Source organism: Sander vitreus, unplaced genomic scaffold (genome assembly GCF_031162955.1).
Source record: "Sander vitreus isolate 19-12246 unplaced genomic scaffold, sanVit1 ctg232_0, whole genome shotgun sequence".
NCBI classification, from domain to species: Eukaryota; Metazoa; Chordata; class Actinopteri; order Perciformes; family Percidae; genus Sander; species Sander vitreus.
The window spans coordinates 55,001-82,513 of NW_027595410.1; the positions used below are offsets into that span (position 1 = coordinate 55,001).

Here is a 27,513-nt window from a genome sequence, read left to right on the forward strand (position 1 = left end):
TGTGTGTGTGTGTGTCTCTGCCTGTGTGTGTGTGTGTGTGTGTGTGTGTGTGTGTGTGTGTGTGTGTGTGTGTGTGTGTGTGTGTGTGTGTGTGTGTGTGTGTGTGTGTGTGTGTGTGTGTGTGTGTGTGTGTGTGTGTGTGTGTGTGTGTGTGTGTGTGTGTGTGTGTGTGTGTCTGTCTGTGTGTGTGTGTGTGTGTGTGTGTCTGTCTGTGTGTGTGTGTGTGTGTGTGTGTGTGTGTGTGTGTGTGTGTGTGTGTGTGTGTGTGTGTGTGTGTGTGTGTGTGTGTGTGTGTGTGTGTGTGTGTGTGTGTGTGTGTGTCTGTGTGTGTGCAGGAATCTTAATGTGTAAAGTAACTAGTAGCTAAAGTAACTAGTAACTAAAGCTGGAACAGATGAATGTAGTGGAGTAACTAAAGTAACTAGTAACTAAAGCTGGAACAGATGAATGTAGTGGAGTAACTAAAGTAACTAGTAACTAAAGTAACTAGTAACTAAAGCTGGAACAGATGAATGTAGCGGAGTAACTAAAGTAACTAGTAACTAAAGCTGGAACAGATGAATGTAGTGGAGTAACTAAAGTAACTAGTAACTAAAGTAACTAGTAACTAAAGCTGGAACAGATGAATGTAGTGGAGTAACTAAAGTAACTAGTAACTAAAGCTGGAACAGATGAATGTAGTGGAGTAACTAAAGTAACTAGTAACTAAAGCTGGAACAGATGAATGTAGTTGAGTAACTAAAGTAACTTGTAACTAAAGTAACTAGTAACTAAAGCTGTAACATAGTTACATTCTACTGCTGGTGTGACCCAGTTTACTCTGAACTTTTATCATCACTTTCTGAGTGTTTTATTTTGAAATGTAACGCCGGTAGTTTCAGTGTTTGTCTGTGAGTGTTTTTACACTCAAACCCATTTTATGACATCAGGACTGTCGCCCTTTGCTCTGTCTTTAATCTGAGTTTTACAGCAGCTGCAAGTCAAACATTATCCTGTTTACAGTTGTAACTAAAACAATGTTCATTCTGAATTAATGGATTAGTTGTTAGGTCTCTAAAATGTGGATCAGAGTTTCCCCAAAAAAGCCCAAGATGAGGTCCTCAAATGTCTTGTTTAGTCCACAACTCAAAGATATTCAGTGTCCTGTCCCAGAGGAGAGAAGAAACTAGGAAATATTCACATTTAACAAGCTGGAAGGAAAGAAGTTTCACTTTTTACTACTTGTAGGTTTTTAAGGAAGTATGTAAGGAGGGAAGAAAATAGGAAATGAAATAAGTAGGGAAGGATAGAAGGAAAGTAAACAAAGAATAACTAAGGAAGGATGGGTTACATACAGTAAGATCCTCTTCTGGGTCAACATTTACTTTATGTTTATCTCTACGAGAGGCAGCTAGGTGTGTGTGTGTGTGTGTCTGTGTGTGACGAGTGTGTCAGCTGCGTGGCGTGAGCGTGTTGCCTGCGTGGTGTGAGCGTGTCGCCTGCGTGGCGTGAGCATGTCCGTTTTTATTTGGGCTCCCATGGTAACAGGTTAGAGCGTGCACACTGTCTGCATGACACGCACGTCTCAGGCGCGGCTTGCGTGCATGAAATAGGACGACGCCTATTTTTCATGTGACACGCCAGCGTGTTGAAAGCGTTTCCAGGCAACATAGAATACGAAAAGATGTTCATATGTCATTTAGACACAAATACATTTAATAAATGACAAGTTGATGTCTGAAGGTCTCGAGGTTTTGATATAAATGTAATTAAAACAATAATAATAAATGATTATCGATTTTCAAATATTGCACCTGTATTCTGGAGCCTATTTTGCCGTCAATACTGCCAACGTTGTCATTGCTGTAATCAGATCAGTATATATTTATATTTAACATGACGTATACTACTGCTTGAGTGTATTTTAACAATGGGAAACATACTGTACATGTGTACAGACACGTTTCTGGTGGGAAAAGACAGAAAACGCCACGCAGCTGCCACGCAACTGACACGCAACTGAAACACCACGCTCACTCCACGCTCACTCCACGCTCACGCCACGCAGCCAGTGTGTAGCCGGCCTAAGGAAGGATGGAATGAGGGAAGGAAGGAAATACGCAGGAAAGGAGGTAGGCAAGGGAAATAAAGGGAGAGAAGGAAGGATTCCAGATCAAGTTTCATGTTGTGTTAAATGAGCAGTTTTTAGCACTGACCCTGGCGAAGCAGCAGCAGATGTTAAGTTTACAAAGTTGGACTTTACAATTACTCCCGAACATATCATCTGGGTGCCCATATTTTGACGGAAGTTAGGAGTAACTAGGGGATGAAAGGTTATATGACACCACTGACAGGCGATGGGATAGTGTAACTACACAACTCATAAAAATATAAAACATAGGTACGGTCGTTTTTAGACATTTTAATGCAGAAATGTTACATATTATACCTTAAAGTTTACAAAGTTGAACTGAAAGACGTTTTTTGAAGATTTTGTTATCTCTTTTTTTTTGCTTTTTTGAAAAAATTTTGACATTTGTGTCCCTTGAAAATATCTTATATAAGGTAAGAAAAAACTAAATTATCTTCGCTATTTCTATCACTTTTGTCGCTGTGTTGTTTTAGGTTTTGGTCATGTATTTGATGTTTGAAGCGTTTTTTCGACCTTTTTGTCCCTTTTGTTTCGTTTTTTGTCTCCTTTTGGTAATGTTTGTCGTGTTGTTGCAGATTTTGGCACTGACAATGGGGTAGCAGCAACAGATGTTTCTTGTTAAATGCAGATGTTTTAGCAGATGTTTTGGCACTGACCCTGGCGTAGCAGCAGCAGATGAGCAGCAGCGGAAGCACGTATCCTAGCAACAGCACCGCCACCTTGTAACTGCGTTTGGCGGCTCTGGACTCCCAGTGCTCCCAGCAGAAGGTGCTGTTGGTGCCGCTGGGGTAGCCAATGAGGATCTGGTGCTGGGCCACCGGCACAGAGCACGCTGCTGACAGCACCCAGATCACGCCGACGCTAGCCAGAGCGTTCCGGTGGCTCCGCATGCAGAGTCGGAGCTTCTGGGAGAGAACCACGGCGATGTAGCGGTCCACGGACATGGCGGCCAGCGTGAAGATGCTCACCAGCATGCTGACGGAGGAGAGGTAGTGGCTGAACGTGCACACAAAGCCGCCAAACACCCACTGCGGCAGCGAGTACACGGTGGCCTGGAATGGCACGCAGAACAACAGGAAGCCGAGGTCTGCCACGCTCAGGTTAACCACGAAGATGTTGGTCGGGCTGCCGGGGCTGCGTTTCCCTCCACCGATGCTGTACTTCACCTGGGGATGAAGGGAAAATATCTGGTTAAAACGGTTTTGGTGCTGACTGAAAGCCCTTCTCCATGTCTTCTCCGAACTTCTCCCACACTCGCTGCTTTGCCTCTTTCACGGCAGAGGCTGCAGCCCTTCGGGCCCATTGGTACCCTTGCAGCGACCTCCAGAGTCTTCCGGGATAACATATCCCGGAAGAACTCCTTCTTCAGTCGGACGGCTTCTCCGACCACCGGTGTCCACCAGGGTGTTCGTGGGTTACCGCCCCTTGAGGCACCTAAGACCCTGAGACCACAGCTCCCCACTGCAGCTTTTATCGCCCGCAACCTCTGGTCATGAACACCCATCCCCATCCCCGCACCTGCGCTAACGATCCGCGAGAAGGATGTGTGCCAGCTCTTTCAGAAGCAGAAGATCAAGAAGTCTCCAGGACCTGATGGTTTTTCCCCCTCCTGTCTGTGAGTCTGTGCTGAAGAGCTGGCGCCAATGTTCATGCAAGATCTTTAACCGGTCCCTGGAGCTATGTGAAGTGCCCTCCGGCTTCAAACGCTTCTCACCATCATCCCAGTCCCCAAAAAAACCTCCATTACAGGATTAAATGACTACAGGCCTGTCACCCTGATGTCTGTGGTCATGAAATCCTTTGAAAGACTGGTGTTGAGCCACCTGAGGGACATAACAGAACGCCTGCTGGACTCCCTGCAGTTTGCCTACAGGGCAAACAGGTCAGCGGATGATGCTGTCAACTTGGGACTGTAATACATCCTGCACCACCTCGACTCCACAGGGAGTTGAAAGTCTGTCTAACAGGGCCCTCCTCCAGATGCTCCCAGTTACCCTCACTACGTGTTTGGGCTTAACAGGTCTTTCCCGAGTCTTCCCCCACCCCCTGACCCAACTCAACCCAATCAGTTGACAGCTGCGCCCCTCTCTTTACCCGAGTGTCCAAAACATACAGCCTCAGATTAGACGATACGATTGAAAAATCGATCTGATATAAGGTACACTTATGAGCATCCCTATGTTCGAACATGGTGTCTGTTATAGACATCCATGAATATCACAGAAGTGTAGCAGCAAACGACTGCTCGGGTTTGCCATTTATTTTGATTCTGGATTTACCTGTCTGCCTCAGGACACCTTTGGTTGTATGCCCTTTTTTGTTTATTAAATGCAAACTGCAATACACCCTGCACCACCTCGACTCCCCAAGGACGTATGCCAGGATCCTGTTTGTGGATTTCAGCTTGGCATTCAACACCATCATCCCTGAACTACAGCAGAAGCTCATCCAGTTTTCAGTGCCTGCCTCCACCTGTCAGTGGATCATCAGCTTCCTGATTGACAGGCAGCAGCATGTCAGACTGGGGAGCATCTCATCCAAAACCCGGTCCATCAGCACTGATCGCTCCCCGCTGCTCTTCTCCCTCTATACCAATGACTGCACCTCAAAGAACCCGTCAATAAAACTCCTGAAGTTTGCAGATGACACCACCGTCATTGGTTTGAGCCAGGATGGTGATGAGTCTGCTTACAGACAGAAGGTGGAACAGCTGGTCCATCGGTGCCGTCAGAACCACCTGGAGTTAAACCTCAAGAAGACTGTGGAGATGACAGTGGACTTTAGGAGAAGTCCCCCCCCCCTCACCATCCAGAACGACACAGTGGCCACTGTGGATTCCTTTAGGTTCCTGGGATCAACCATTTTGCAGGACCTAAAATGATCTCCCCACATTGACTCTGTCCAGAAAAAGGCCCAGCAGAGGTTATACTTCCTACGACGGCTAAGGAAGTTTAATCTGCCTAAGGAGCTGCTGACCACTTTCTACTCAGCCATCATCCAGTCTGTCATCTGCACCTCTATCACAGTCTGGTTTGGGTCAGCCCCCAAACGAGACAGGGCCAGACCGCAACGGACAATTAGGGCTGCAGAGAGGATCATTGGAGCCAATAAGTCTCTGCAGACCCCTCACGTCCTGGTCACAAACTGTTCAACCTCATTCTCTCTGGTAGGAGATACAGGGCAATGTCCTTCTCTCTGGTAGGAGATATAGGGCAATGTCCTTCTCTCTGGTAGGAGATACAGGGCACTGTTCCTCTCTCTATTAGGAGATATAGGGCACTGTTCCTCTCTCTGGTAGGAGATACAGGGCTCTGTCCTCCTCTCTGGTAGGAGATACAGGGCACTGTCCTCCTCTCTGGTAGGAGATACAGGGCTCTGTTCTCTCTGGTAGGAGATACAGGGCTCTGTTCTTCTCTCTGGTAGGAGATACAGGGCTCTGTTCTTCTCTCTGGTAGGAGATACAGGGCTCTGTTCTTCTCTCTGGTAGGAGATACAGGGCTCTGTTCTCTCTGGTAGGAGATACAGGGCTCTGTTCCTCTCTCTGGTAGGAGATACAGGGCTCTGTTCTCTCTGGTAGGAGATACAGGGCTCTGTTCCTCTCTCTGGTAGGAGATACAGGACTCTGTTCTCTCTGGTAGGAGATACAGGGCTCTGTTCTCTCTGGTAGGAGATACAGGGCTCTGTTCTTCTCTCTGGTAGGAGATACAGGGCTCTGTTCTTCTCTCTGGTAGGAGATACAGGGCTCTGTTCTCTCTGGTAGGAGATACAGGGCTCTGTTCTTCTCTCTGGTAGGAGATACAGGGCTCTGTTCTCTCTGGTAGGAGATACAGGGCTCTGTTCTTCTCTCTGGTAGGAGATACAGGGCTCTGTTCTCTCTGGTAGGAGATACAGGGCTCTGTTCGCTAAAACCAGCCAACACAAAGACAGTTTCTTTCCCCAAGCAGCCACTCTGCTGAACACTCAGAAATAGCCCCCACCCTTAGACTGAACAAAGTCAATCAACACTGTTCTGCTCATCTACCTCATGCATATTTAAAATCTTACAATTACAGTGTTGTCTTTAATATTTTCACCATTGCACTGAACTGCCTTGCACTACATTTATATTAAAATCTTAAATCTCAGACTACACTCATATTGCACTATTCCTTCCCTCTCTGCAATTGTTATTGTATATTTCTTGTACATTTCTAAATTCTATTGTATTGTTATACTGTATACTTAACAGTATTTTTCTATATTTCTTACTGTCCTGTTCTGTTTTTATTCTTTTAGGTTAAGTGAGTGTTTTGTACTTTGAGAGCAAAGATTAACCAGAGTCAAATTTTGTTTGCACAAACCTGGCCAATACAGCTGATTCTGATTCTGATTCTCAAATTTGGGTGTTTATGGCCAAAAACTTTCTCCGGGGGCCATGCCTCCTGACCCCCCTAACCCCTCCTGACCCCCCCAACCTCCCAGATGTAATCTCACTCCTAACTAATTTGATAAAACTAGAGCGCCCTGAATATCATATTAAATATTTTTTATGAAGTAAAATTATTGTCAAAGATGAATGATGTTTTTATAAAGTGTAAATATAAATAAGAATTACCTTCCCGATCACCAGCATCACCAGAGAGTTTCCCAGCAGCCCCAGCACAAAGATCAGCCCAAACACCACCGGAACAATCACCGCCTCCGGCCCGGGTTCAAACCCTGCTCCAGGTTCTGCTCCAGGTTCTGGTCTGGACTGGTTAGACTCCAGGACTTCAGCCTGGCCAGAGGAATCGTTTCCCGGCAGTAGCATGTCAGAGCCGTCCTGCAGCTGAGTCGGGACTCTGCACACTGCTGCAGACAGTTTACAGAGACACAGAGCACTGCTTCCTGTCAGGGGCTTTCAGAGTAAAACACCTTGATTTACTGACACAGAGCACTGCTTCCTGTCAGGGGCTTTCAGAGTAAAACACCTTGATTTACTGACACAGAGCACTGCTTCCTGTCAGGGGCTTTCAGAGTAAAACACCTTGATTTACTGACACAGAGCACTGCTTCCTGTCAGGGGCTTTCAGAGTAAAACACCTTGATTTACTGACACAGAGCACTGCTTCCTGTCAGGGGCTTTTCAGAGTAAAACACCTTGATTTACTGACACAGAGCACTGCTTCCTGTCAGGAGCTTTCAGAGTAAAACACCTTGATTTACTGACACAGAGCACTGCTTCCTGTCAGGGGCTTTCAGAGTAAAACACCTTGATTTACTGACACAGAGCGCTGCTTCCTGTCAGGAGCTTTCAGAGTAAAACACCTTGATTTACTGACACAGAGCACTGCTTCCTGTCAGGAGCTTTCATTATAACATTTCATCACATTCTTTCCATTTTATTTTTGCTTTTTTATCGTTTCTTTAAAGCTTTTTTAAGTTTGTTGTTGATTAACCCTTGTGTTGTCTTCCCACAGTTTAGTTTCATGTGCTCACATGAAAGTTTCGTGTGAGCACATGAAAAGGTTTTGCGTGCAGACATGAAACTAAACTTTAGATTTTGTTTTTGCCCATGTCCCTGTATCTACTATGCAACTTCTTGTTTTTTCCTGGTCAAAATTATGTTGAAAATGGTTGAAATTCACACATTTTTTATAATGTTTTAGGCTGTTTGTTTAACTTTGTTAACTTTGTTTTCTATCATCCTGGACTCTCTGTCTCCATATTTCTGTGTCTGATGTGAACAACGATCTCTGAAACTGGTCCAGTATTAAACCAGAACCAACCCTACAGGACTAATGTTCAGCAGCAGTTAGAGTCACTAAAAGTTCTGTTGTTGCTGCTGACAGACTCAGATTATTATTCTAAGTGTCTGACAACATTATGGGATGGATCCCTACAGAGATAGACCTTTTAGTTAAAGAGGAAGATCCTTTTAGTTTAACATGAAACAGCCCCAAAATCACCATCACCAAACCCACCAGACTCCATGTAAATAATCAGGACTTTTAGCATCGTAAATCACACTTCATTTAAAGTGGACAGAAACTAAATCAAACTACCAAAAGCCGTATTGGTTCATCTTTCCACTGTTCCAACAATCACCACTCTGGTTTGGTTGAAATAAACCCTTAATTCATCCATTTACATGTGGAGTTATGCTGGCTCTATACACGCTAAAAGTCCTAATTATTTACATGGAGTCTGGTGGGTTTGGTGATGGTGATTTTAGGCTGTTTCATGTTAAAGGGGTGATAGAATGATTATATAGGGTATTTCTTTATTATATAGGGGGTTTCTTAAGGTCTCCGAATAGGGTATATAACATTTGTTGGGCTGAAAGTGGCCCGGGTGCTGTTCTATGTGCCCTAATGCTTCCCTTTAAAATAGGCCTGATTGAAATGACTGGTTTTCTGCCTTATATGGTATGGTCATGAATATTTAGATAAGCTGCGCGCTGATTGGTTGAGCGAAGCATACGCACACACACACACACACACACACAGCTCTCCTCTGTGCCCATGTGTCCCCCCCCCTGCCGCCACACACACACACACACAGCTCTCCTCTGTGCCCATGTGTCCCCCCCCCTGCCGCCACACACACACACACACAGCTCTCCTCTGTGCCCATGTGTCCCCCCCCGCCCCCCCTGCCGCCACACACACAGACACACACACACACACAGACACACACACACACACACACACACACACACACACACACAGACAGACACACACACACACACACACACACACACACACACACACACACACAGACACACACAGAGACAGACACACAGACAGCACAGACACACACAGACACACACACACACACACACAGATAGACACACACACACACACACACACACACAGATAGACACACAGACAGACACACACACACACACACACACACACAGAGACACACACACACACACACACACACACACACACACACACACACACACACACACACACACACACACACACACACACACACACACACACACACACACACACACACAGAGACACACACACACACAGAGACAGACACACAGAGACAGACACACAGAGACAGACACACAGAGACAGACACACACACACAGAGACAGACACACAGAGACAGACACACAGAGACAGACACACAGACGCCCGCCCACTGCTGCTGTTTGACCAGCGCCGGCGGAGGCCCGAGAAAATAAGCCTGGCTTGAAACTTAATTTCTGCTCCGACACATAAACTACTAAACAAAGCAGCAGAGACACAGTTTAGTCATACTATCTCACACACACCAATGCAAAGTTCCGACACTTTCATTACAACTAGTGTTGTTGTAACGTTATTGGGACAAAAAAAACCTCCAAGGAATCACAACTCACCCTGTCGTCGCGGGGACATTTAGCGGAGAATGCAGGGTACAGGCACGTCCTCTCTGCCGCTGTAGATCCACAAGTCCCGCTCCACTGTCCGATATCTACTCGTTCTAAACACTTTTCTCTGGGCCAGTAATCTGTTGTGTAGCCTGGAACACTGCATTTACGACTGTGGTTCATTTTCAATATCCTTGAAAAACTTCCAAACTTTCTTCTTTCTGAAGTTGCAGCTGAGTTGGTGGCAGAGCTCCAGCTCAGCCAGTCTGTCAAGGTTAACCGGCCGGGCGGGGACATTGCAAACCCGCGAGGCAGTGGCCGGCTGTACGTCAGATTGTGGAGCTTCTCAAGTGCAAAAACAGTTGCACCAAATTTGCAGTAAGCCATCAATTTTGGTAAAACGGCCCATATTTGAGCTCTACATAGTTGATTTCTCGCATAAAAAAGTCTCAGAAGTGAATTTATTAATGAAATAGCAAACAAAGAATCTATCAAATTTCTGAGATCTGCGCGACCAAGATTAAGAATAGTAGCTGATCTGAGGTCAGTGGTGTATGTACATTTTGGGGCGTGACCGTTCTCTTAATACATCCATGGGCGTGACAAAGGTTCAGGTCCTGAGCTGTTGATGTCAGCTTCCAGCTTTGTGCAGATTCACCCGTTTTCAGTGGGTGTTTCAAATTGTGAGATTTGCAGAGGAAAGGGGTGTCAATGGGATGTTGAGCTTCTATGTATGTCCTATTACACTATTAAATATTAAAATAAGGACACTATTAAACTGTCCTTATTACACCATGACAAGGTAAAATCGGTTTTGCATTCTATCACCCCTTTAAACTAAAAGGATCTTACTCTTTAACTAAAAGGTCTATCTCTGGAGGGATCCTTTCCATAATGTTGTCACACACTACTGGACCAGTTTCAAAGATTTTTGTTCACATTAGTCACACAACAATGCACGGGGACCGACATTTAGGTCAACCTGTTTTTTGGAAAAGGTCCGGTTAGATCCGGCTAAAGCTCTCCACTATCTCGGGACGCTTGTGGCACTCAGCTACTCCTGCCAAGTGCTAATCGGCTCACGTATAAATACAGTAACTTCAGGGTGAAAAGGCTCACAAGAGCTGTGTTGTACGATATAAGAGAGTTGTTTAAGAGAGCAGAAGGTGATCAGACGCATGTTGACAGACAGTCATTTCCTCCCTGAGGATTTATCATGGAGATCAACACGTTTATGACCATGTGTTAATGAAGGTGGACTCTGTAGTCAGACACTCAACAACAACCTGAAAACTACTCTTGGCACAGGCTTTTCACCAGGTTTCTCTCGCTATTTTGTAGGTTTTTGGCGCTTCTTTCAAGGTTTTTGTTGAGACATGAACACCAACAACCTTCAAACAGCTGCTTACTTTAGTTTTATCACATGAACAAGAGCAAACAGACACCGTTTGGGACAATGTGAGTGATGCATTCACCACTTGTCCCTTGTGCTTATGTACATTTAAAAAAAAGAATATAGAGACTAAAAAAAGTGGATTTAGAGTTTGTGGCGTCTCCGTGCAGTTTGTTAACAGCAGCAGATTGTTGATCTTCTTTAAAATGAAGAAGACTTGTCAGTGAAGTGGAGTCGCATTACTTGTTCTGACTGTAAATGAATTGTCTGCATCATTCATTACTTCCTCTTTCTTTCTGCCCTTCCTGAATCAAAGGAAACTGCTCAACAAACCCAATTACCCACAGACGAATGAGACTAATGAGGAAATGTAATGAGCAGCTGGAAACAAGTTTGACAAAATTCAGAGTTTTAGTTTTCAGATGTGACAGCCTGAAGTCATCTCTTACTCTCTCAGATTCACATGCTTTTATTTAATCCAAAAACTAAAATATCTTTATTTCATGCATAGGCAAGGCAGCTTTATTCATATAGCACATTTCAGCAACAGGGCAACCCAAAGTGATTTACATAAAACATTGAAGAGCAATTAAAAACAATTAAAGAAATAAAATACAGATAAAATACGAGAATAAAAGTTACAGTGCAGTAATAGGTGTAATTTAGAGGGGGGAGGGGGGGTTACAACCCCCCCAATAATTAAAACTGGCCAGTGCAACCCCGCCCCAAAAACCTATTATAATTACTTTTACATTTAATTACATAATTACATAATAATTAGGATTTAGCCCGCAGGCCTTGACTTTGACACGTGTGCTTTAGTCACAGGAACAAATTGTACCTTTGTCGTTTTTAACTTCTAAAGCCAGGAGGCTAAACTCAGCTTCACTGAGGCCCACCCTGCTAAATATAACCAAATCAGAGACAGACACCCAGGCTCCTATCCTGCACCCAGCTCAGAGCAGCACAAAGCCCGACCCAAGTCTCTTTGCTAGTTTAAGACCGTCCAGTTGTCAGTTTCCTGTCCAGCGCCCACGTCGTTTAAATAGTAAATGCACCTGCACCCATCTGTGGCCCATGGGCGTGCTGGTCTTACAGGGAGGTGTGTTCAGGTGCATTCTGGGCGTGCTGGTCTCACAGGGAGGTGTGTTCAGGTGCATTCTGGGCGTGCTGGTCTTACAGGGAGGTGTGTTCAGGTGCATTCTGGGCGTGCTGGTCTTACAGGGAGGTGTGTTCAGGTGCATTCTGGGAGTATTGCTATCTTGAGGCAGTGGGAAGTGATGGCACCATTGACCAACAAAAACCTGGTCTAAAGTCAATAACGCAGCATTTCATTGTTATTTTAACAGAGCATTAGTAAAATGCTCCTAGGCTCGTGCACAGCGCGCGCACACTATGCTTGTTACACACACAGGGACGCACAGCAGCACACACACACACACACACACACACACAGGGACACACACACAGGGACGCACAGCAGCACACACACACACACACACACACACACACACACACACACACAGGGACACACAGCAGCACACACACATGCAGAAGATTACAAATACAAATATTACGGTGCTAATCCTCCATCATAACAGCAATGCTCCAAGGTCCAAACGCGCCTGGCTTTTAAAGGGAATGGGAGATGATCTCTGATTGGTTGATTGCATGTTACGCCCAGAACTCACCTCTGATTAATGAAGACACTAAGAACAACCCTTTAGAACCGTGACCCCGACTCACGGACCCTTTTTACTGCCGTCAAACTAGCAACAGTGGATTAGGACACGCCCTAAACACACCTGCACCAGGCGCTTCACGCCGTGACCTCAAACCGTTGAAATAGGGCCCTGAGAGTTTAGAGACAGGTATTTGATTGTATTACTGCATGTCGCTTTTTTTTGCTGCTTGTCACATTTTCCGTCATTTTTGTAGTTTTCTCTGGAAGAGGTACAATTTTTCCATTCAAAGGTACAAATCCATTTTCTACCTTTGAGTTGCAAAAAGTTCCTTTTTTCTTAGACACAACTTTAAACTCAATAATTTTAGTCATTTATTTTAGTCCTTAAAATCTGCAGCGATTTCATCCACAGGATATCACAAACATACAATGTAACAAGGTTTTAGGATGTCATGTCAAATATTAAAAACATTGAAAGAAAGTGACTGATTTTATCTTTACATTTAAAGATAAAAATCCTTCAGTTCCCCTGCCTCACACGGACCAATCATTAACCAGCTGCAGGAACATCTGTCAGTTTCCCAGAAGCCTGTTGAATCAACTTAACTACGAGCTACGCTGGAAAACAAGAATCCCATCCAGAGACAGACATGTAGAGTTCATTCACATGCTTTTATTTCATTGAAAAAATCAAATATCTCTGACTGTATTACTGCATATCTCATGTATCCTTCTCTCTTACAGTTGGGTTGACATAAACAGTGACAAAAACGTTGGAAAAAAGTGACAAAACGTCGGGAGCTGCACAAAAAGACCTTAATCTGCAAATGAGAGCAGCTTAGCAGCAGTACAAGGAGCGGGCAGAACAAGATCTGTCAGGATGCAACACAAAGACACTTTGGGACTCTATCAGACAAATGATCAACATGGACACTAAAAGGAAGCCCCTGTTTGCCCACAATGAAACTGCAAAGGCAAACAAACTGAATCATTTCTATATGCGTTTTAATACTGACAATGTCAGGGAATGTGCTGCAGTGTTAGAGAATGTAATTTGTAATGTTGACTTGGACCGAATTATAATTGAACCACACACTGTTACTAAGGTGATTAAAAACATACAAAGAACCAAAGCAACAGGCCATGACAACCTGTCTGCTTTTCTTTAAAAAACTTTTGCAGAAGAACTGTCACCGGCCTCGCATTAACTATTCCAGTTCTCTAAAGACACATACACAGTACCAAAACTCTACAAAAAAATCTATTATTATTCCAGTACCCAGAAAGGTATGTCCCCAGGAGAACATTGATTATTGGCCGGTGGCTATTACCTCTAATATTTTTAAATCAATGGAGAGGCTTATGATAGAGATACACCATACAGATGTGGAACAAATTTTAGATAAATACCAATTTGCTTACACAAAAGATCGTACCACAAGTGATGCCATATCAACAATAATGCACCTCACTCTGAAGCACCTTGAAAGACCTGTTGCATATGCTAGACTGCTTTTTGTTGATTTTAGTTCTGCCTTTAACTCAATCCAGCCAGATATCATGCTTAGGAAATTAGTTCAGTTAAATATAAATCCCTTTTTAATCAGGTGGTATCACTCCTTTTTTTCAAACAGGCCACAACAGGTGAAGTTTAACTCTGCCCTGTCTGATCCAGCAGTGTGTGCAGCACCAGCGCCCCCCAAGGGCGTGTCAGTTCACCTCTTTTGTTTACTTTGTACAGCAATGACTGCATCAGCTCTGAGCCAAACCAACATATAGTAACATTTTCAGATGACACTGTCCTTCTCAGTTTGCTTACTTACTTACGCTTAGATTGCTTACTAAAGAAAGCAATACAAGCGTCCACCAAGTTGCTGTGGACAAGATTGCCAACTGGTGTGATTCACACCAACTTCATTAACACAAGCAAAACTGTGGAAATGCTGGTAGACTTTTTTATCCAGGTAAGTTGATTGAGAACAAATTCTCATTTGCAACGACGACCTGTCACATTCACACAATTAAACATTCATACCTGGAAGCTGTCCAGTACTACCACAGTCTGATCTGATCACATTCATACTGGAAGCTGCCCAGTACTACCACAGTCTGATCTGATCACATTCATACCTGGAAGCTGTCCAGTACTACCACAGTCTGATCTGATCACATTCATACCTGGAAGCTGCCCAGTACTACCACAGTCTGATCTGACCACATTCATACATGGAAGCTAATTTGTTCCTCTCTCAGTCAAGCTCATTAATGAGCAGCAATGAACGTATGACTATGAATTCTTTAATGTATATCTGTAACTGAATGTATGTATGGATATGAATGGAGGAATGAATGCATATTTATAACTGAATGTATGGATATTTATGAATGGATAAATGAATGTTTATTTATGACTGAATGCATGGATGCTTATGGAAGTAGGAACAAGTGTTTGTAAGGCATGTATGGTAGAACAGAAGAATGTAGGAAGGATGGCTTGAATGGTAATTTGCAATTTAGCAGAACTCTAGTAGCCCAAATGTTTACTGTTCATTTATCTTTTAATTGTTTTAACCCTGTGCTTGCTGTGTGTCTCTTGCAGCAATTTCAGTCACGGAACCAGAATAATTTTGCTCTGAGGCCTATCCTGGTGAAACTCCACAGTCTTCAGGATAAGTTTAAAATCCTATGACTTGCCTGTTAATGCCTCAGAACCGTGGAAGGATGTCTAAGAGGTTGTTACAACAGCCAGAGCCAACACTGCTCCAGGTCCCAGTGGGTTACCCTTCAAGGTGTACAAGTGCTGACAGAGCTGCTTAGAATCCTCTGGAAGATGCTGCAAGGGATTTGGTGAAGAGGGAATGTAGTGGAACACTGGTGGCAGGCTGAGGAAGTCTGGATTCTCCATCCATCAATCCATCTTCATCCGCTTATCCGATATCGGGTCGCGGGGGTAGCAGCTCCAGCAGGGGACCCCAAACTTCCCTTTCCCGAGCCACATTAACCAGCTCCGACTGGGGGATCCCGAGGCATTCCCAGGCCAGGTTGGAGATATAATCACTCCACCTAGTCCTGGGTCTTCCCCAAGGCCTCCTCCCAACTGGACGCGCCTGGAACACCTCCATAGGGAGGCGCCCAGGGGGCATCCTTACCAGATGCCCGAACCACCTCAACTGACTCCTTTCGACGCGAAGGAGCAGCGGCTCTACTCCAAGCTCCTCACAGATGACTGAGCTTCTCACCCTATCTCTAAGGGAGACGCCAGCCACCCTCCTGAGGAAAGCCATTTTGGCTGTTTGTACCCTGGATCTTGTTCTTTCGGTCATGACCCAGCCTTCATGACCATAGGTGAGGGTAGGAGCAAAAACTGACCGGTAGATTGAGAGCTTTGCCTTCTGGCTCAGCTCTCTTTTCGTCACAATGGTGCGATAAATTGAATGTAATACCGCACCCGCTGCGCCAATTCTCCGACCAATCTCCCGCTCCATTGTCCCCTCACTTGCGAACAAGACCCCAAGGTACTTGAACTCCTTCACTTGGGGTAAGGACTCATTCCCTACCTGGAAAAGGCACTCCATCGGTTTCCTGCTGAGAACCATGGCCTCCGATTTAGAGGTGCTGATCCTCATCCCAGCCGCTTCACACTCGGCTGCAAACTGATCCAGTGAGTGCTGAAGGTCACAGGCCGATGATGCCATCAGGACCACATCATCTGCAAAAAGCAGCGATGAGATCCCCTTCCTGGCGGAGGCCAACTCTCACCTGAAACGAGTCTGACTTACTGCCGAGAACCCGGACACAGCTCTCACTTTGGTCGTACAGAGATTGGATGGCCCTGAGAAGGGACCTCCTCACCCCGTACTCCCGCAGCATCTCCCACAGTATCTCCCGGGGCACCCGGTCATACGCCTTCTCCAGATCCACAAAACACATGTAGACCGGTTAGGCATACTCCCAGGCTCCCTCCAGGATCCTTGCGAGAGTAAAGATCTGGTCCGTTGTTCCACGACCAGTACAGAATCCGCATTGTTCCTCTTCAACTTGAGGTTCGACTATCGACCGAACCCTCCTTTCCAGCACCTTGGAGTAGACTTTACTGGGGAGGCTGAGAAGTGTGATACCCCTGTAATTGGCAATTCCCAATTTACCCGCACTACCCGTTTGGGCTTACCAGGTCTGTCCAGAGTCTTCCCCCACCCCCTGACCCAACTCACCACCAGATGGTGATCGGTTGACAGCTCCACCCGTCTCTTCACCCGAGTGTCCAAAACATACGGCTTCAGATCAGATGAAACGATTATAAAATCGATCATTGACCTTTGGCCTAGGGTGCTCTGGTACCAAGTACACTTATGAGCATCCCTATGTTCTAACATGGTGTTCGTTATAGACAATCCATGACTAGCACAGAAGTCCAAGTCTGGATTCTGCAGAATAAAATGAATTACCTAACAGTTTTAGTTCAACCTCATCCTAATATTCTCTTTTCTGTTGATTAATGAAATTGTCTGGATTCCCAAGGAAGCGAACTCGACCAACATAGAGAAGTTCAGAGCCATCTCAGTTTAGTTTAGTTTATTTGTCTGCCTGTATTCAGTTGATCTCCTCTGAGTGTACACAGGTAATGGAAAACAGGTGCGCACACCGGATTGGTCCAGCAGAGCTGATTGCTGTGTCCTGATTGGTCACCTGGAGGACAGTAGCCATTTTAAGCCTCATGGGACAGGAACTCAGTCTCTCTTCACTCTACCATTCCCAACATGTGCCTGTTTAAATCTGTGTCTTGTGTTTCAAGTTGTTGTGAGTAGTGTAAACAGCTGTCAGTGAAAATGGTTGTTTTGATCTCTTGGATTTGTTATCCTTCAGCCATTTTGTTTTGGCTGTGAATACATTTACTTTGTTTTATGTTGCTAATAGCAGTTTGGTAGGAGTGAGAAGTCCTTTTTGTTTGTTCCCTTTTTCTCCTGTTTTGTTATCAGAAGCCTAGCTTAGAGCTTTGTCTTTTCTTTACATTTTGTTTTGGTTTAGGAAAGTTTTAGGTTGTCTCTAGGGTTGTTTTGTTTGTTGTGTTGGGGCCTCATCTCTGAATGAATAGAAACTGCTACTTTGCCATTCTTTGTCCTGGCCGTGTTTGGGAGTGGGAAGAGTGGGGGGGCCACCCGTTATGTTGCGTCCAGTTTACCCCTAGATATCAGGTCATAACACAAGGTTATTGTTAATATGTGCATTGTCCCTGTTTAAATAAAAATAAATTCTAAAAAAAAAAAAACTATCCATTCTAGCTTTTAAATGTTAAAACGTCTTCCGTTAGGCCTCAGGCTGAAGAATTATCTGACATGTTTGTTGTTGGAGGAGTGTCTAAGTGAACTCTGTCTCAGTTGACAGAGAAAATAAAGAACAGAGGATGCAGTTTTCAGAAAGTTGGAGTTTATTTCTGACGTTGATGTGTTTCCAGCCAGCGAGGAGCTGAAAGTCAAAGATCCAGTCATTGTTTCATCTTTCATACGCCACACGACCCTCAACTCCAGGTGAAGCTAGTTTTATTACAGAAACGGATGTTGGAGCCAAGGTTATCATTTTATTTTAGTTTAGACGTTTGAATTTCATATTATGTCATGTATGTCTCAGTAAGTTAATATGGTCCAGGTAGAGTTTACAGAGACAGATGTTATTATAGTTTTGAATTTTTCAATTTGTTTGTATTTTGTTTTTTACCTTTGGATTTCATTTTGTCAGGTATATTGTCTCAGTTAGTACATATGCTCAAGTTAAAGTGTATTAATGTAAGCACCATGCTTTATAGTTTGTCTTATTTACAAAGTGTTATAGTGTAGTAATAATAATATCATATATATTATTCTGCAGAATGAGGACTTTTACTTTTGGTACTTTAAGTAGATTTTGATGCTTTTGATACTTTTGGACTTTCACTGAAGTAAAGTTTGGAACGCAGGACTTTTACTGTAACAGTATTTGTACTCTGTGGTATCAGTAGGCCTACTTTACCTCTGGCTGTTGAAGGAGGCTGAGGATGATAAGGCTTATAAAGTAGATTTAGATTTAGAGACAAAAAAGTAGATTTAGAGGCTAATGAAAAATGTGTTCATTGTTTTATATTCCACATTTTAGTGGAGTAATTTTATTAATGTGCAGCAATGATCCATATGCTTTTTTTGGGAACATAAACATATTTAAAAGGAAACACACCTTTCTGACTTAACCTATCCCAAATAGCTGTGTTTTCCACCTTTTGTAATGAATAGTTTACCAGCACTGTGCTTTACATTCCAGTTAAAACTAAAGAGGAGAATGAGCAGAACAAAGGGAGGACGGGCAACAAATTGGGCGACGTTGGTATAATTAATAGTGTTGTACATTTCGAACATAGATTGTGAATTGTTGAAAGGGTACGCAATTTCATATGACAGGACTGTGTGGGACACTGTGACAGGAAATGAGAGACAGTTGCAAACAGGAGGACCTTGAGCATAGTCGGTTGATATTCAGATTCTCTTTTGTTTGTTCTGTAGAAATGCACAAATACAAACAGGTTCTTCTCAGTTTGCGGAGCATCTGATTGTCCAGGGGGCAGACAGGTGTGTGTCATCACCTGAGGGGAAGATTAACTACATACAGCGTGTTTAGACTTAATAATAGGCAAATTTTAACTTTAACATTCACAGACTAATGAAAACATTAATGTAGAGCCATATAGTTTCTGTCATAATAGAAGTATGAATTTTAAAGAAGAATTAAAAAGGTATAAATCAGATTCCATAGAGCCCTACATTAACTCAGAGCACCAGCAGATGGCAGCCCACCAAGAGCCTGGGTCTGTCCGAGGTTACTCCTTAAAAGGAAGTTTTTCTTTGCCACTGTTGCACTCAATGCTTGCTCTTGGGGGAATTATTGGAATTGTTGGGTCTTTGTGAAATATAGTGTGTTCTAGACCTACTCTATCTTTAAAGTGTCCTGAGATAAATTTTGTTATGATTTGATCCTATAAATGAAATTGAATTGAATTCAAAGCTAACTAGAGATTTGAAAATATGTCTAAGTTTCCTACCGAGATGCAGCACTCCAGCACACCTTAAAAATATCTTAAAACATAATTAAAAGTGGCTTAGGCCCGGTGGGGAAATACATATATATAATAAATATGGGGGCATAGCAGGGCACTGCTCACTGAGAGAATCTGAATAATGAAACTGTTTATAATATATGTTCATATTCCTGTCTGTCTCAGCAGAATGAACGGTAAAACATCCCCAGCAGCTGATTCAAAGACGGCCACAGCAGCAGGGTGAGTCAGGATGTGGATTTACCTAAAAGCACTCAAACATGCACAAAATAAGAGAAAATTAAGAGAAAAACGAACTTGTTATGAAAGACGTTGAGAAGAGAATGTTTTTATAAACCAGAGAAGGTAACGGTCGCGGTTTGAAACACTTCATTAACGTTGTGAAACGTCCCAGTTTGGTTAGGTTTAGACACCAAAACTACTGAGTTAAGTTGATAAAAAAGATGGAGGTTTGGGTTCAAATCAGACATTACTTCACTTCCTGAAGGTTAGCACGTGATGTAGCTCTGTTTGTTACATAAAGTTTAAAAAAACCTCTCTGTTTCCTTTTCTTTTCAAATGGGACATGAAGCCTTCAAGTGGCTCATATTCTGCTCATTTTCAGGTTCATATTTGTATTGAGAGGTTGAACCAGAATAGGTTTACATGGTTTAATTTTAGTAAACACCATATATTTGTTGTACTGCACATTGCTGCAGCTCCTCTTTTCACTTGTTCAGGTCTCTGTTTTAGCTACAGAGTGAGGCATCTCACTTCTGTTCCATCTTTCTTGAGAGTCGCACATGTGCAGAAAGTACTGCTAGCTTGTCAGTTGCAGAGTATGAGGGCGTGCCCTGACAGTACCTAGGTAAGGACTACTAGCCAGTCAGAAGCAGAGTATGAGGGCGTGCCCTGACAGTACCTAGGTAAGGACTACTAGCCAGTCAGAAGCAGAGTATGAGGGCGTGCCATGCTAGCAGCTAGGCGAGCATTATAACGTGTGTTCCAAAGTGACCACGTTTGTCTCTGAAGTTAAGGCTGGACTACAATAGAGCTGTTTGGAGCAGTTTGTGAACGGTGTTTTCTGTTGGAGATGGTAAGTCCCTTTGGGGGGGACTTTGGACTTTTTCACTTTGTAAACCTATAATGTGCACAAAAACATATATAACACAATAAAGAAAAGGGGAAAAGCCAAAAAGCATAATATGAGCACTTTAAGAAAAAGTCATAATGTGAAAATATTTCTAGAAAGAAGTTGTAAAATTCCCAATATAGTTCCCTTGGAACAAAACAACTAATTTATTGAGTTTACTTATAGAGAAATACTCTGAGTGAGTTTAATTCCCTCTGATAAATATCTGGTTTTATCTTTAGAGTCAGTGGTAGTGAACCAGATCTGGTTTATCTTTAGAGTCAGTGGTGGTGAACCAGATCTGGTTTATCTTTAGAGTCTGTGGTAGTGAACCAAATCTGGTTTATCTTTATCGGGATATTTTCCGTGACAATAGTGTATTACCAAACTTGTCTGGTTCACTACCACAGACTCTAAAGATAAACCAGATCTGGTTTATCTTTAGAGTCTGTGGTAGTGAACCAGACCTGGTTTAATCTTTAGAGTATGTGGTAATGAATAGGGGTGGGGGAAAAATCAGTACAGCATAGTATCAGGATATTTTCCGTGACAATAGTGTATTGCCAAACACAAAAAAACACCAATAAATCCAGAACCAAACACAGGATCTTAACAGTATCAATACACAGACGGCAAGTACACAGACGCCAAGTACACAGACGCCAAGTACACAGACGCCAAGTACACAGAGGCCAAGTACACAGAAGCCATGTACACAGACGCCAAGTATTGATCTTTTATTGTATATGTGTTGATAAGTTTGTCTACCTGACAATCCCATATTGCATCAATAAAATTGAAGTGAGATGAACAAACAGAAATGTAATTTTTTTAGATTAAACAGATGTTGACAAAGTTTCCTTTTGGGGACATAAGTTGGATTTGGGGAAAAATGTGAAGTTGGAAAAGATTATGTAATAAATTGCAATATATCGCAGAATATTGCAATATGTTTGAAATCAATAATATCGTATCATGATGATCAACTCGTTCTCATCCTGAACTCATAAAATAAGGACGTTTGGACAGTGGCTGTCAGCATCTGAAGCCATGAAAAAGGCGTCCTTCATCGTGTTTGTAGAAGGTACCGGGGAGAGCAGCAGCAGCTACACAGGGTTTGAAGATGATGTAGCACTAAGAGCGACTACGGTAGCGAGTAGTATGAATGGCCGAAATTACACGTAGGGAGGTTGGTTGGGGGGATGGACGGGTCAAACAACACAAGACTTTCACCCAGGAGATCGGGGATCGTGTCCCATATGTCATGTTTCCTGAACCCAACTGTCCCGTTCTTCCCGCGTGTAACGGAAACGTAAGCCCACCCACGACCTTTTCCTTAACATAACTACATCAAAAGGGACGCCAATAGTCCCGACCAAGTGTGTTTAGATAAAGCGCGTTATATGATGCTGAAGGAGACTTTTAGCGTCAATAACAATGACAAAGGCACCTGACCAAGCGGCCGTATTTTACGAGATGGGAGTGAGAATCTGTTGTGATGATATAGTATGGTGAGGCCTCTGGTGATTCCCACCCCTGGAAGTGAACTGTGGTCTGGTTGTCTGGTGTTCAGGTCAAATCCTCTGGACACAGCCAGCTTCCTGTCCTTCAGCACCATGTCCTGGATGACTCCAGTCATGTGGTCCATGTTCAGGAAGCAGCTGGACCCTAGCACACTCAGTCCGTCTCCTCTAGACGGAGCCGACGTCAACGGAGACAGGTCAGACTTCAACAAATAACGCTAATCACCTTCAAAAAACTTTATTCATACACAACATGTTACAAAGTGTTCTTTGAAACAAACGTGTGTCTGTGTGTTGATCATGGACAGATTATTACACATATATCATTTTATACTAGTCTACAGAGATAAAGACACACAAGTCAACTACAACAGTCATTTTGCCTATCTTTGTGATTGTTTTGCATCATTTTGGATCATTTGTAGTTATTTGCATGATTTTGTTGGTTTTGTGTCTATAGTCAGTATTTTAGCATCTCTTTGTGTTGGCTTTGCATCCGTAAGTAAACCCAAAGTGCTTTACGTTAAAAAGAGTATACGCATTAAAAAAAAGCATGAATATAAAAGAATTCAATAAACAAAAACAAACCAAAAGTCTACAAGTGCGACCATACACACACACACACACACACACACACACACACACACACACACGCATAAAAGGCTTCAGTTTGCTTTTGAATGTGGACACAGTTGTGACAGACCTGTGTTTTTTTTTCGGCTACATTTTGTGAGTCAGGGCCCCAGTAGGCTGGTTCAGTAACCCATCCGTGGTGTGTTTCTGTGTGTTTCTGTGTTTCTGTCTGTCCCCGTGTGTCTCCGTATATCTACTCTCTGTGTGTTTCTGTTTTATTTGTGCAGGTTGCAGAAACTGTGGGAAAAGGAAGTGTGTGCGGTCGGCCTGCAGAAAGCGTCTCTGATTCGAGTGTTGCTTCGTTTCCAGAGAAACCGGCTGCTGCTGGTCGTCGCCATCTCCGTAGTCTTCATGCTGGCACTGTTCTGCTGTTCAGTGAGTCATGTTACATCACCTTTTTAAAATCCTATCAAAAAAGTGTTTTTTCATTTGAATGAGTCCTGAAGGGTCTTAGAGAGTAGTATGTAGAGAGACAACAGTAGAGAGTAGTATGTAGAGAGTAGTATGTAGAGAGACAACAGTAGAGAGTAGTATGTAGAGAGACAGCAGTAGAGAGTAGTATGTAGAGAGTAGTATGTAGAGAGACAGCAGTAGAGAGTAGTATGTAGAGAGACAACAGTAGAGAGTAGTATGTAGAGAGTAGTATGTAGAGAGACCGCAGTAGAGAGTAGTATGTAGAGAGCAACAATAGTACCCTCTATGGTTTTCCCAGACATGGAGTGATATTTAATGTGCAAAGAAAGTAGAGAGTAGTATGTAGAGAGACAGCAGTAGAGAGTAGTATGTAGAGAGACAACAGTAGAGAGTAGTATGTAGAGAGTAGTATGTAGAGAGACAGCAGTAGAGAGTAGTATGTAGAGAGACAGCAGTAGAGAGTAGTATGTAGAGAGACAACAGTAGAGAGTAGTATGTAAAGAGACAACAGTAGAGAGTATTATGTAGAGAGAATAGGGTAGAGAGTAAAATGTAGAGAGACAACAGTAGAGAGTATTATGTAGAGAGAACAGTAGAGAGTAGTATGTAGAGAGACAACAGTAGAGAGTAGTATGTAGAGAGACAACAGTAGAGAGTAGTATGTAGAGAGACAACAGTAGAGAGTAGTATGTAGAGAGTAGTATGTAGAGAGACAGCAGTAGAGAGTAGTATGTAGAGAGACAGCAGTAGAGAGTAGTATGTAGAGAGAACAGTAGAGAGTAGTATGTAGAGAGACAACAGTAGAGAGTAGTATGTAGAGAGAACAGTAGAGAGTAGTATGTAAAGAGACAACAGTAGAGAGTAGTATGTAGAGAGACAACAGTAGAGAGTAGTATGTAGAGAGACCGCAGTAGAGAGTAGTATGTAAAGAGACAACAGTAGAGAGTAGTATGTAGAGAGACAACAGTAGAGAGTAGTATGTAGAGAGACCGCAGTAGAGAGTAGTATGTAGAGAGCAACAATAGTACCCTCTATGGTTTTCCCAGACATGCAGTGATATTTAATGTGCAAAGAAATTAGATGTTGCAGCTGTTGTATGTGTTTATTATATCATTGCTGTAAACAAATCAGATTGCTTGATTTGAGCTATGTGATTATAAACAATATTGTAACACATCAACAGTAATTTCTTTGTATGTTCTCTCAGGGAGTCCTGGTCCGTGAGATCATCCTCTACATCCTCAAACCGGAGTCATTCTCAGTTTGGGGGGGCCTGGGTCTGTGTTTGGGTCTGGCCTTTATGGACCTCTTAAGGATTAGCTCTAGGACTCTGTTTTGGGCCATCGGCATACGGACAGGAATCAGGATGAAAACAGGTTTCTGCATGCTGGGCTTCCGCAAGATCATCACTCTGAGGACGCACAGCGGAGTCTCTGTGGGACAGGTAGGACAACCCCCCTTCAAGTCCTCCAATAATATGGGTGGTTTGTCCCCCCCTTCTAATCCGACCCACCGGAGCTTTTCATAAATGAACGCCCCCTAGTGGTGGCAGGAAATTTGTCCTCATATCTAAACCAGAGAAGGTACCGGTTGCAGTTTTTAACTCGTGGTTAACGGTCCCAGTTTGGTTAGGTTTAGACACCAAAACTACTGAGTTAAGTTGATAAAAAGATGGAGGTTTGGGTTCAAATCAGACGTGACTTCACTTCCTGAAGTTTACCACTTGATGTAGCTCCGTTTGTTCCCTAAGTTGTTTTTCGTCCATCTGTCCATCCGTCTGTCTGTCTGTCTGTCTGTGTGTCCGTCTGTCTGTGTTTCTGTGCGTCTGACTGTCTGTCTCTAACTGTCTGTCTGTCTCTAACTTTCTGTGTGTGTGTGTGTGTGTGTGTGTGTCGCTCTGTCTCTAACTTTCTTGTCTGTCTGTCTGTCTGTCTGTCTGCCAGATGGTGAATGTTTTGACCAGCGACAGCTACAAGCTGTTTGAAGCCGTCCGGTGGTGCCCAACTTTGCTGCCCTCTCCCCTCCTGTTGATCATGTGTGCCGCATATGCCTGCCACATCCTCGACTACACTGCTCTCATCAGCATCTTCATCTTTCTCATCTTCATCGTCCTCCAGGTTTGTGGACACACTTCTGACTCTTATATAGAGAGAGAACAGTCTGAGAGATGTGATTAGCTCTTTTTGTTTAATTTCATTTCTTCACAGGGCCTGAAGTTAACTTGTGGCAGGAGGCTTTTAAAATCGAAGAAAAAATTAATCAGTGTGGTGCAGAATTTTCTGAAGATTTTTAACAGAACAACAAAACAACAACAATTAAAGCTACAAGCAGCGTTGGACAGGCCCTCGCACCTACTTGCACATCGGGGTTACTGGCGGACGCCGCACCTTGCGACCGTGCATTTGCGCAGCACTCAGACACTGCACATCATCACCAATGAAAAAGGAACTCCCTGCTGAGTTCAGTGATACCTCACACAGAGTCCACATCAAACGGGTCATTAGCTGTGAAAGGGGGCGTGGCTAAAGCATAGGGGCGGACCAAACCATGACCAATGAAAATGGAACTCTCTGCACAGTTCAATGATACCTCACACAACAGTGTACATCAAACTGGTCATTAGTTATTAAAGGGGGCGTGGCTTACGCATATGGGGTGGGGCAAATGGTCACCAATTAAAAAGGAACTCTTTGCTGAGTTCAGTGATACCTCACACAAGACTACCTTAAACGGTTCACAAGTTATGATAGGGGGTGTGCCCTGATTACGTGGGCGTGGTTGGAGCTAGCGAACCATTTTTGTGCGCCTGTTCCCGAAACCCTTAAAATACATACTTTTTCACCAGGCTTGATGCGACTGCCAATTTTGGTGAGTTTTTGAATATGTTAAGCCTCCTCAAAAAGGCAATTCATTTGACGTAGTAATAATAATTAAAGCTGCAAGCAGTGATGGATGGGCCCTCGCATCTCCTTGCACATCGGGTTTACTGGCAGATGCTGTGTATTTGCACGGCACTCAGACACTGCAAATCATCACCAATGAAAAGGGAACTCCCCGCTGAGTTTAATGATACCTCACACAAGAGTCCACATCAAACAGGTCAATAGTTATGAAAGGGGGCGTGGCTAAAACATAGGGGGCGGGCTAAACCATGACCAATGACAAAGGAACTCTCTGCTATGTTCAATGATACCTCAAAACAATATTTTAAACGCTTCAAAAGCCATAAAAGAGGGCGTGGTCTGAGTAAGTGGGCGTGGTTAAAGTATAGGGGGCGGCTTAGTATCACATGTAGACCACACATAATAAGTTTCATGTAAATCAGATGATGTTTGTCATATAAGGCTTATTTCCTGTTGCCAACCCCCCACTATAACCAAAAGTCAATATTGGCCTGTAAATATCCTCAGGCCTGGACTCTTGTCAATTGTAGCAAATTGGCCACAAAATGGCCGCCAAATCCACACTATTGGACAAAATTTTAATAACTTTTCATCTTTGGCATTTTAAGATAGCACACACATCAAATTTAAAGTCGATTGGATGAAATCTCTAGATTAAAGTATAGCACCTTGATTTTTAGGTCTAATTCCTGTTGCCACTAGGGGGCGCTATGACTTTGAGTAAATATTTGTCTATAGATGTCCTCAGGGTTGGACTCTTATGAACAGTGAAATGTTTTTAGCTGATTGGGCAATCTACACTCAAGTTACACCCACTTCCTGGTCACGGGCATGCCCTATGACAAAAGTTTTTCTTTTAATAACTTTTCATCTTGAACGTCTTAAGATGGTACAGACTGAATTTGAAGTCGATCGGATAAAATCTCTAGGAGGAGTTAAAGTACGATATGTGGAAATCGCCAAAAACAACTTTCAATTCAAAATGGCGGACTTCCTGTTGGGGGGTATGGCTCCAATGAGCTTTTTTGTACGTCTGGACATGTTACAGATTTCGTGCGTCAACATATAACGTACTGCAGGGGCTGTTTTTTAGGGGGCGCTAGCGAGCCATTTTTGTGCGCCTATTCCTGAAACCCTTAAAATACGTAAACTTTCACCAGACTTGATGAGACGGCCAATTTTGGTGTAATTTTGAGTATGTGAAGCCCCTCAAAAAGGCGTTTCATTTGCAGAGTGTGTGTGTGTGTGTGTGTGTGTGTGTGTGTGTGTGTGTGTGTGTGTGTGTGAGTGTGTGTGTGTGTGTGTGTGTGTGG

At 43.4% G+C, this 27,513-nt stretch overlaps 1 protein-coding gene across 1 annotated transcript in view; it reads right to left on the minus strand.

The window, feature by feature from the left end:
- Positions 1 to 6,920, minus strand: part of galr1b (galanin receptor 1b) — a 12,644-nt gene extending 5,724 nt beyond the window's left edge. The window contains exons 1-2 of the mRNA XM_078244395.1: positions 6,726 to 6,920; positions 2,788 to 3,297 (exon numbers count right to left, since the gene is read on the minus strand). Coding sequence (XP_078100521.1) covers positions 2,788 to 3,297; positions 6,726 to 6,920 — 705 coding nt within the window. The remainder of the gene's footprint in view (positions 1 to 2,787; positions 3,298 to 6,725) is intronic.
- Between the last annotated feature and the right edge of the window lie 20,593 nt (positions 6,921 to 27,513).